The following is an 11,960-nucleotide window of genomic DNA, read 5'->3' on the forward strand; positions in this document are numbered from 1 at the left end:
TTAGTTTCAAGGCTTTATTTAATTTTTAGAAAAAATTTTAAAATAATCCTCTCCCTCTTCAAATGTGGTATAGAAGTCCTTTGCAAACAAGTGAAACAAGTTGGGGTTTTTGCTTTTTTTTTATCAGCATTATTCTATAGTAGTTACTTCTGTCTTGTGAACAAATTAAAAATGGAACAAAATACACCTGTGAGTTATTTTCATCGGTCATATTTTGATTTACAGCTGACATAGCTTTTCACTTCACGTCACAATATGCTTGTACATACGTATTTGGTTCTCATATGTAAAGACAAGCCTGACTACCATGCCTAAAAAGATAACCATCTACAAATATTAAAAGAAAATCCCTGATGCTGTACGTTTTTATAACGGTTAATGTGGAAAGTATGGCCTGATTTTCATGCTCATCTTCTTCATGGAATACCACGATCCTTTCCAGTTCATCCATACAACACCATCATCTGTACCATGCTTTGCCATATCCCAGCTGTAGGTCCCTCCCCAATAGTATCTGCCGTTGGGGTTGGCGGAGTGGCAGCGGTTGTACCACCATCCACCACCATCTTCTTTGGAGCACTGTTTTCTTGGATCTGCAGTTAACCTGATGAGGGAAAAGAAAGTGTTAAGAGTGACAGATGAACTGTAAGCAAACAGATCATCAGAGTAGATAAACCTGCCCCTGTACTGAAATTTTCAAACCATGATAAACTTTTAAAATCCTCTACTGATGTAACTGTAAAAGATCGACCATGACAAGTGTGTGCTACACAGTACACTTAGAAGGTGAAGCAGCTAAGAAAAACAAGTCAAATTTTAGCTGCATCTCTTTGGGAAGTCATTTTAGTTTACCGATTATAATTACAATTACTTGCAGTTCATAATGAAAATTGCAATATCAATGCAATTTAAAGGTATAAACCAATGAGAACTGTACATCTTCCCCAATCTAAACAATTCCTTTATTCAAAAATATGTAATCAGGTATTAAGATAAAGACATAGCATATAGTTTAGAGATACAGTGCTAAATTAAGTGCTTTACAATTGAGCTCCTGTCTTCTGAGCAGGCAGAACTTTATTTTTCAAATAGGACATGCTACCTGTCTCTTTCCTCAGGACCAATTATGTGTTACTGGAGTGAGTACCAATATTCCTATTCAAGCAAGACAGTGGTCCTCAGCACTGCCACTATCAGTCTCTGACAATGAATGTATTGCATCCAGATTTGCCAATTTGTCTATGGTAACATCATTCACGGAATCAATAAAATTCAGTGTGCTCGCTTCTTACTTGGCTGTGGAGCAGCACCAACCTCATACATAGTTTTACCTGCCCCTGGCTACATCAGGGGAACTGCAGGGACATTTGGCTGGTAACTTGCAGGGATAAAACATATTTTAAGATATTATGAAATGCTGTGAAAACTAACAGCAAATTAGAGAAACAGTCTATATTCAGCTCTATTTTAAGGTCTATTTTTATTTTAAATGTCTAATGTAAGTACGTACCATCCATCATTGTCTCTGTCATAAGTACTGAAGAACATGCCATTGTGAATTGTCATCGTCCTGTTTTCTCCATGCACCTGTGAAGCTCCTTCCATTAGCGCGTTGCCTGCATTGCCTTTGTAGTTACTAACTGAAAGCTGATACTTGTTTCCTTCATTCTGTATGGTGAAACCTCCATAATGAGCTGATACTTTATCACCATTCCAGTCCTCCATTTCAATTAAAACTTCAGTTGGCCCTATTTTGGTAAGCTGACTGATCTTGTCATTTCCAAGCCAATATTCACCTGAGAAGCAACAAGTGAGAGCTCTGTGAAATAGACTTGACAATATACTTCATGGCAACTTTATGATTTGCCTATAGGTCTGCCGAAGCGGATTAGTTCATTTTAAAAAATCAAAGAGCTTCAAGAAATATGAGAAAACAGTTTCAGTAAGAAGAGTTCTTCATCTTTCATGCTCGGCGTTTTACCTGGTGTATCACAGTAGTTCTTCCCTCCACTCTTCGCAACATTTCCAAATCCTTTTTTATATTGATCCCATACTCTTCCGAAATTAACACTGCCATCCTGGCGGTTCTGAATCAAAGTCCAGCCTGCAGGAGCGACAGTATTTAGATTAAATTGCCATTGAGAAAGGAGCATGAAATGTTAAGATACAGCTCTTCTATCTTCATCTTAAGGTGAGCGGAGCATATGGCTTCCTTCCAGCAGGTCTGAGTTTTCACTGCTTACAAGCTCAGCCTTGCCATTCTTACTCACACTCGAGTAGCGCCTTGCTTCATAAGGAAAGGTGGAAAAAGCAGAACTTGAAGGACTGCCCTGGTCTTTTGTCTAGTGCATAGTAGCATGGCAAGAAATGAGCCAGGCCCTCCTTGCCTGCCCACTCATACATTGTCCATTCTCATCATAGTAAGATGTTTTTATCTACTAATCCCATCCCAACAATTTATTTCCATTTTCATTATAGAAGTGTCCTACTGTGCATCTGAAGATGACCAGCAAGACTTTTCCGAACAAGTCAATCAAACTTAATTCTCAAGTAATTACAAAAGTTATAACTCCATATTAGTTTGTATAAAATGCAAATTACTATTATGAATTTTTTGTAGCATCCACATTAATTAATATTTTAACAACATAGTTATTTCACACTAACCTCCATTATCTGTTTGCATGTCACAGTATGCTCTGTACGGTCTGGCGAAAGGATCTGGCTGGATGAGGTACATTTCGGATATCTCACCTCCCTTTCTGATAATATCCTCACATTCTGCAAGAATAAACCAGAGAGTCTGTTACTGAAAGACCTCTGAACTTCAACAATCTTCTTAACCTTGGGTTTGCTGATTATAAGCGAACAATTTTAAAGATATATCTAATTCTACTTTCATTTTGATTTCTGTCATACATCATGTGAAAGAATCAGGGAAGAAAGAACAGCGTACCTGCATTGTTCTACTTTTCCAAATAGAATGTCTAAAAGTTCAACCTGAGTGATGGAAGACTGTATACTTCTCAATGAGTTTTTGAATTAGACAAGCTTGTGAAAGAAAAACCTTTCTTGATTGAAAAAAATCAAGCGTACAGGTATGATAGTTGCAAAGGTATCACCTCCACGTTACAGAGACCCTGAAGCGCATATTTCTTTAAAATACTACTGGCCAATAATGAAGACTGATGCTGGGTAAGAGGATCTTTGGTCTGATCAATATAGGCATCCATGAAAGACTTTTCATTTAGGATCACTTTCTATTTTTTCTGCTATCCTAATCAATGACACAGGTTTCAGAGGAACGTTCACACAAATCAAATGATGCATCTATCAGTTTGCACAGTGATATAAATGGGAGAAGAGATGTTGTTACAGGTAAATGAGTACCTTTGCCTGAAACCACTGGAATATTACAGGAAACAACACATGGGGAGCGGCAGTAGTCCACCTGGGTTGCAATGGCATTTTCCAGTTTCTGTATCTTTTTGTGTAAAGAATCCACAACTGCACGGAGGACCCTGAGGCTAGAGGGGATGTTATTGTCCAGATTATCCTTTATGTAACTATAATGCAATTCCACTTCTGTGTTGTACTGAGAAAGTATATCATCGTTGTCTAGAAAAGCAAAGAGATGAAAACCAGATTAGTTTTCAACTTGTTTTCCAGTTATGAAATAATGAAAAGCAATGTGTAAGCACAATTTGAGAAGCCACTTCTTTCCTTAGCAGGGAGGAAGGATATGCATTTCCTTTGCATATTTTTCCACAATGTGCAAAAACTATACAGAGATTCTCAGGAAAGTGGTACATGTGTATTGTTACTTCTTTGCTAGCTAGTAGATTTATCAGTGGTGCTATATTCTGCCAAAAAAGTATAATTAGCTTCTTTCCAGGGAGCCATGGTGCCAAGCCAGGAGCTGGGCATAAAGGGATTGGATGGACATAGGAAAGCAGGTAAGGACGGAACACATGACCCTTATGTTTAGGGGCCTCATATGAACCTTGCCTTAGTATGCAATGCATTCCTTTGCCTCTCTCTAAGGATTTTTTCAAAGATTTAAGAAGACATGGTCATGGAACCCTACTTTGCTAGATATTCCACTGTATTTTTAATTTTGTTTAAAAGGTCCCATTAACAAGTAACAGTAACAATGCCAATAGAACTGCAATACCGTTTACACTAATAATTCATAGAAATAGCGTACCTTTTCTTTGTTTTTGCCTCTTTACCAATTTATCGTCTAGAACAGTCACATATTCATAGAAAGTTGTAGAGGTTTCAGACAGTTTGCTCACTTTGTCCTTTAGATCACGAACAACTGATTTCACATTTTTTTCCTGTTTTACCAGTGTAGTTTGCAGCTCACATCCAGTTGGACACAGCACTCCCTTAAAAAAAATAAAAAGGCCCATGAATAAAAGTCAAGATCAAAAGTTTCTAATCCCATCAGTAAATAACCATACCTTTGAACACACTGAATAGTTAGTAATGTGAGACCAGATATTTAAGCATCTAGATAAGAACTCAAGACATTCAACTTCTACAAAGAAGCTGCAGTCTGAAGAGCAGGAAGGAGCCCTGAGTGCCCCAGGAGGACTCTTTTGTTGAAGCTCTTGGGAAAAGCCCTCTCTCTTCACACTTTTTTGGTCCACTGTCTGCTTTACACTTTTCTGCGCTGTTAAATGTTCATGGTGTTAAGCCACCTGAACTATGATTAAAGCCTGTCAGGAACTACCGGGTGCCTCTGCATGTTTATATCTACCCCTTTCCTCTTTCACTAGCCGCAGGGAATCAGCCGTGTTCTCTACACCTTGTTATATGTATTTCACGTGAAATGGCCATATGGTTCATTAAAAAATTATCATCTCAAGAAGGTGAGCACCATTGTTTCTGCAACAAGCGCTGCACCGTCAAGGACAACAGGGTTTTAAAAAGAGGTGGGAAATTCTGAAGCCCCGTGGGAACCAAAATACACAGGCAGCAGTGGGAGTCTACCACAATCACGGATTCATTAAGCTTTAACAGACTTCATTTGTGGGAAACCTCCACACTCAAAATTTGCTGTCAGACACTAAGATGCCTCTCGGCGCTGTTACAGCTTGCATTTTCTGGCAGAGAGCACAGCAGGGACAGTGTGATAGACTACTGCAAGGCAGCAAGGAGGATGCTGGATCTCAGCGTGCCTGCAGGCTCTTCCTTAAGAGTTGGGGCAGTGGCTGAGGGTGGACTATAATTGCAGTTTGAAACAAATTTTGAGAAAGACATGGGAGGTAACTTTTTTTGGTCCCAAGGTTTCCATGATATTATCTGAAATTCAAGCCAGTTCTTCTGCAGAGCTTTTTTCCGTCCTTCTTAATAGTTACCTATGCAAAGCAATGGGGAAAGCGCAGACTAACCCCCAGATACATCCTTTCCTCATGTACGGTTCAAACCTCATCGCCCCATCTTCGCTGTAGGCTGTCTGACTGTGACTAATCCCACGGCCCCTGTGGCGTTACTCTTCTGAATGCAGTCCTACCAAGCTCAAGCAAAAAGATGCAAAGTTGGGCTGCTTTAAATGAATGACCGTCCCTCATTTGGTGAAGAAAAGTCCGAGCTGGGCACACTAGAAGAAGAGGACAGTCTGTTATCAGCTGCATCAACCGGCAGACACCCACCAGCTCCTCTAGAGGATGCTTGCAGCCACCAGCGTCGGGGTAGATGATACGTTCTTTCTTGTCGCCGGGCTTCACCCGCTTTGGGGGCCGGGGCTGGTATCCGAGTCCGCTGATGGGAGGTGCCACGGGTCGGAGCGTGGGGGCCGCTTCCCGCCTTTTGTCCAGGGGCCGGTGGCCTCGAACCCCGAGCTGAGGGCCCTCGTCCTGCAAAGCCAGAGGGAGAGGAAACTCGCTCAGTCTGGGATTGCTATTGTAAAATGTTATGCACAGGGTGGAGGCATCTGTTCAGCACTCTTTAGTATTTTAAACAGCAAAGAAAACCATGGAATGGAATGAAAAAAGCAATAATGGAAATATTGTACTGACATTATGTAAAAGTCATTGCTATGCCCTCCCTTGTAAGACTAGTCACACTCCCTCCACTTAGATATAGACAAACTAAAAAGCCTTCAAACCAAAGCAAAACAATATTTCAATAGTTCATTCTGACCAAGGAATAAAGTTTGTATAGTCCAGAGCCACTAAGCACCATGAAACCTGAAGTAGTAGGATATAAAAAAAAGTAAGTAGACGTTCTTGGGGCTAAGAAGAATATTCATCATCACATTATCAGTGTCCCAGTTTTTCATTGGGCTACAGGAAAATGTGTAAGGTCTCAGAAAATCAGGCCACAGTCAAATACATCATCAGGTCTCAGGGCACAAGCCAGCTATTAACTGATGGAACTGGGAAAACCATTCAATACCATCACTCAGGGCAGCTTTTTAGAGCTCCCTCTGATGCATACATTCCCCACCACTGCCAGAAATGAGAAAGTCCAAGAGGCCGAGCAAGGAAAACAGGCTTTGTTCTAAGCAGCTGTTGAAACTAAACCATTTGAACTAATTGTTGTTTGAAAAACTGGATCAAAATCTTCGACCAGCTCCAATCCCACTCAGACTTAGATACAATTAACAAACATTTGTAAGGATTCGGGATCAGAGGCTTCAAGTAGTTTCAAAAGTAGGCAGCACACAAATCACAAAATCGCTGAAAATGATTTAGCACAGTAGTCTTATCAGAGTCAATGTACAGACACAAATGCTTAGATTGTATAACAGAAAAAAATCTCATTTCTGATCACCCTGACCTATTTCATTTATGCAGGGATTTTCAAAATACGAAAAATGTACTGAGATCCTAAATTGTATTTCCCATTAAAATATTTTACTTAAACAAAACTAAATATAGGTTAAACTGTTATTTTAGATTGATCCACATTTGCCTTTTTGTTTAACAATTTTTACCTCTCCATTTCAAATGTAAAGCTATATGATCCGGCAGTCAATTTTTTTTTTCAATGTCTACTGAATCCATAGAAAAAGTTTTACTGTCTTTGAGACAGGACATGATTAATTACATATTTCTACTTTTTTGCACCTGACAAATTAATTGTCTTCAACATCATATGTCAACATTGCTAAATTAGTATCCTTAAATAAATTCAGCTAAACAACTAATCTTACCATCATATATTCTTCACTCCCTACAGAGAAAGAAAAGAAATAGGAAGAAAATATATCCACAACTAGAAAATAACTTTTGTGCAGTTACATATACACGAAGAAATAATAGAAATGTTATTTCTTTGAACAATTCAAGCGGAAAAAGAACGTGCACTGGATCATTTTTCCCCACAGCTTCTACCTTAGCTAACTCACATAAGCTGAGTAAGTCATGCATGCAATTAAATAAAATTAATCATTTTTACTCTTGTTATTATTATTAATTATGATCAGTATTACAACCTCCTCGTCATAGTCAGTAGAGGCCTGGGATTTAACGGAGGAAACACAGAGCAGGAAGAGCAGGAGTAGTTTCATGGTGCGGGCTTGCTTGAGCAGCTCAGTGACCTTCTCCCACCAGCAGCTCTGACAGGGAGAGGTCCTCTCTGTTCCTATATATTCAGGCAGCAACCCTCATTTCCCAGCTTGGCAGTGATAGGACCAACACTTCTGAGCAATCACGGTATCTCTGTTAATATTCAACCTTTCTCTTCACTGAACACCTGAATACATTTGTTGTTGAGCAATTTCTCTGGACAACTCTTATCTACATGTCCCAGAGACCTCTGTTGATGCTGGCATCAAATAAATGTTTAAATCCTTAAACGTACCTCCTGCTCAGATTACACAACGTTACCATTTTCTCAAAAATCACAAGCCTTTTAAAACAGCTGAAAAGGTGAACATCCAAAGAAAAGAAACATGGTCAGATGTCACAGTCTGTGACATCTCCTTTTTTTCCTCTCTGCTGAAAATTTGAATGTTTCAGAAATATCATATTAAATTTGAATTAAACTCACGTCATACAGATGGTTACATTGTTCTAAATAGTTCTGATGGTGCCTGGATAGGTATGCAAGCCTCTGAGTCTCTTTAAGTACAAGATAAAAAAAGAGTATATTATGTTCATTAAATTAATAATTTTGTGTGAAAACATTGTTTAGCTCTAATTAAAGATCAGGTTAATATTGTGAGCGCAAAACAATGTTATTCCATTACTTTAGAAATAGGACATTGCAAATGAATTAAAATAATTACATTTTACATATTAATTTGCTGTTTTCCTTTTTTAATAAAAAATGATATGTCATAAACATTATTTAAATATTTTTAATAATTTTTTAAAAGAACACAGCATGAAGTTATTTGTAATCATAGTGGAATACTCAAACATGTTTTCTGATGCTGTATAAGAATATGGCGTATCACTACTCTCATATTAGCAGAGTTTCAACATTTAGGTGTCTGAATATCCTGTGATTTTCTTGTGCATTATAAATGCTCATAATATACTGAATTAAATAAAATGTGCTGAGTGAGGGCCAGCACACTTTTCTAAAGTCATTCATATCAACGTCTGAAGACATGAAGACATACAAACCATGGGCTGAGGTCCCATTTCAAAGACCAACTTGATGGAGCGGGACATTTTGTGATAAACAGAGATGAGAACAGCTAAAATTGCTTGATTTAGGCCTTTTTCCTGTATTCGTGCTGTTGTCAGAGTTCTTGTAAACTAAATGGAGATTCCCAAAATATGAAAACTGTTTAACCTGGCTGGTTTAATTATTAAACAGCTTGGACTAAAATCAGCCATGGCTCAAGGAGCTGTTACTCCACTGAATTTGAACCCTTGCATGAGGATATCACCTCTACTATTAGATTTGGAAGAACACAAATTTCTCCCTACAGGCATTAAAGAAATCTGCCTGAGGCCAAAACTGACACCGTTAACATGTTATGTCCACTTAAATATGCTAGCCAAGATACTATCACTGATTCCGGACATCTAACCTTAAATACAGTTTTACCCCCATGTACCTCTGAGGGAAGTTCAGACACCCTCATCTTATGTATAAGGAAGGGACATAGTGATGCTGAAGCCTTGCCCAGGGCTTGGGGGTACCTCATGGTACAGTGGAAACACAACAAGGTCTCACCAGTCCTGAGCTAGAAACTTACTCTTAAATTACCCTGGCTCAGTCCAAACAAATCTTATGGTACGGTATTTGTCCTAAATCCATTCTGAAACCATCACCATGTTCTGCAGTAACTTACGGTGTCCCTCTTCACGCGTTAAGTGCTCTTCACCCCCTTATGAAGAAACATGGCTGTGTCCGTGCAGAGGGTGTCGGGGACCGGATGACGGGGGTTGGCACAGGACCCCCCAAGCCTGCTGCAGAGTCCCAGCACGGGAAACCTCCAGGCTTCATCTCCCTTCAGATGGGATTTCCCCTTTGAAACTCAGCCTTTGACCCTCCCAGCTCCAGTACTTCCCCAAGAGAGTTGGGTGGTTGTGTCTCCCTGGGGATTTACCATGAACGATACATGCATGTCATACCACAGCGGGTTTGCAGCTTTGTGTCAAATGAGCAGATGCCCCAGGATGGGGATCGTGCGACCGCTCATCTGGTAAGCGGAGGCCTTGTCTACGCTGCAAAGGTTTTGCCTGGAGAGTCTTATCAGCAAGAAACCAGTCCAAATCTGGAACCTCATACAGAGCACTCTATACTGGCAAACATACGCATATATAGAAAAACATTTTGCAGCAGAACTTAATCTACATTAGTTAGCATGCTGGTTATGAGATGTGATTTTTCTCTCATGCTTGCTTGCAACAATTACAGTTAGGCTGACGCTTTCTAAGGATTCAATGAAGCCTTGTGAATAACCAAAACCATGGCTTAAATTTCTTCTAAAAATTATATCAAAGAGGCTTTCTCTTCAAAACAGGACAACTAATCTTTTTTCCTTCATATTCCCTCCTCCAACTCACATGGTTAATGAGAAGCTGTTCCCGGACTTAACGTGGTAATGTTACCACAACACACCTGCTATTAGGAACTGTAATAATACAACATGGACCTGATGGTGTTCCAGGACATCCCTTTGTACAGTACTTTTGTACTGAAAAGGCACTTACTGGCAGAGATGTATGCATGTGTTTTTAGGAATGACTATTTGCTTACTGCCCCCGTGTTTGTCCTGCCGACGTGTCTGCCAGTGGTGCAACCCTCTTTACACAAAACCCCATTGGGCAAGTCACGGTCGCTGGATCACGGCACTTCAGAGCGGAATGTGCCCCCCAAGGCGGTCTTGGGATGGGGGAACAGAACCTTCTTGGGCCATGATGAGCTACAGTGTTTACGAAATTAAATATAAAAATAGCACTTGATTTAGAAATGTCCTTTTAAACAACTAGTGTTGTAATAGTGTCATACTATGAAAAGAAAACTGTAAACTTAAATGGTCATCTCTGGTGGGACGAACATCCTCATTTTTTGCTTTTACCAGCAACAAATATTACTTCAAAGGTTTCTTGTAAATGAGAATTAATGCTATCATTAATGAGTGGAGCTGTCACTTTGACGTTAAAACAGCACCAAAAGCACATGCAAACTACTAGTCATCTTCTTCTAAATAGTGATTTATAAAAAATTACATAGCTTGTTATTTCCAGAATTGCAGATGTAGGTGACATGCAAGGAGACATCAAGTAGCTGCATATAACAAAAATATTAATAAAGTGCATATTCTAATTAATATTGCTGACATGATTTATTGAAGTTGTGGGACTAAATTTCACCTTACACTAAATCTTCTAGAAAAAATGAAATCATTACAGAGATTAATTTGTCCTCTGGTTTTCTAAAGCATTACAAGGACACCAGGAAATAAGCAGAGATAATAAATTTCTGAGGGGAATGTTTACTTGTAAAAAAATGAGAACAACTACAGGGCCAGGGTGAACACTAATAATAATAGTAAAAAACAGCACATATGATTGAAGTTTTCTTACAAAATATAAACGGAGGTTTTTTTCTTGGACTGCTACAAGCATCTGTATTTCAAATTTGCTTTCCTTTAAAAAGGCAGTAAAAAGAAGTGTGATTTCTTTCAACAGACAATAGAAAGGAAACAACTGTACCACGATACTTTATATGTTGCCAGAGATTAGCCCTTAAACCATTTCAACACATCAAATCCACCAATCAGTCAACCAACCAGTCACCAGGCACACATTACTCTGTGTGTAAACTTAAAAAAACCCCTGTTTGAAATCCCTTGCTCCCAATATCTCCTTTTAAACCTTGTGTATCTTCAATCTAACCTTACCAGCCCAGGAGGACGCAACAGACTTGCCACATTTTGACACACTGCCCCATGGAGTTTGCACTCTAGGTTGCGATTTAAGCAAGGACAGATGATGCTCCCCCTCCTCGAGGTGCTGTGCTGACCTTTACTGGAGGCTCTGAAATCCAATGGGGATCCCCAGCATCACCGGTGGGACTACCGAAATAGGTCCTCGTGTTAAACACGAAACCTGGCTGGCTTGGCTTGAAACCGAGCTGGCAATGCTCCTCTGCCGTGGGTGGCACAACGTAATGGACATCTCACCCCCACCTCAACCCCAGACCAGGAACTGGGGTTTGAAGCCACTTGGAGCACATTTCTGGCTATCACCGAATCTCAAATAACTAAATATAAACCACCAGTGCAGCCACCAGAAATGATCCATCAGCTCTGGAAAAGAGAAGAGACGGTCATTATGTCAAGCAGGCAATTTGTGTGCCAGAAATAATCCCAGGCTAATCACTGAATCACTAAGGTTGGAAAAGACCTGCAAGATCATCAATGCCATCCTGTGGCTAATAAAGACGACAGGGTTGAATCAACAGATGTTGCACTGGATTATTTTTAGCCCAAATCAGTTTGCGCACAGACAGACGTAGAAAGGGTTCTGGGGTTGTTTAGC

At 39.7% G+C, this 11,960-nt stretch overlaps 1 protein-coding gene across 1 annotated transcript; it reads right to left on the reverse strand.

The window, feature by feature from the left end:
* Nucleotides 1-54: 54 nt before the first annotated feature.
* FGB (fibrinogen beta chain) lies at nucleotides 55-7,522 on the reverse strand. The gene is made up of 8 exons (XM_009815809.2): nucleotides 7,448-7,522; nucleotides 5,661-5,864; nucleotides 4,208-4,391; nucleotides 3,391-3,618; nucleotides 2,668-2,781; nucleotides 1,982-2,104; nucleotides 1,511-1,796; nucleotides 55-604 (listed from the first exon to the last, which is right to left on the reverse strand). Exons 1-8 carry the CDS (start codon nucleotides 7,520-7,522, stop codon nucleotides 376-378), a joined length of 1,443 nt encoding a protein of 480 aa, XP_009814111.1. The 3' UTR covers nucleotides 55-375.
* Nucleotides 7,523-11,960: the final 4,438 nt, after the last annotated feature.

The sequence above is a fragment of the Gavia stellata genome, chromosome 5 (genome assembly GCF_030936135.1).
Source record: "Gavia stellata isolate bGavSte3 chromosome 5, bGavSte3.hap2, whole genome shotgun sequence".
Classification (NCBI taxonomy): domain Eukaryota; kingdom Metazoa; phylum Chordata; class Aves; order Gaviiformes; family Gaviidae; genus Gavia; species Gavia stellata.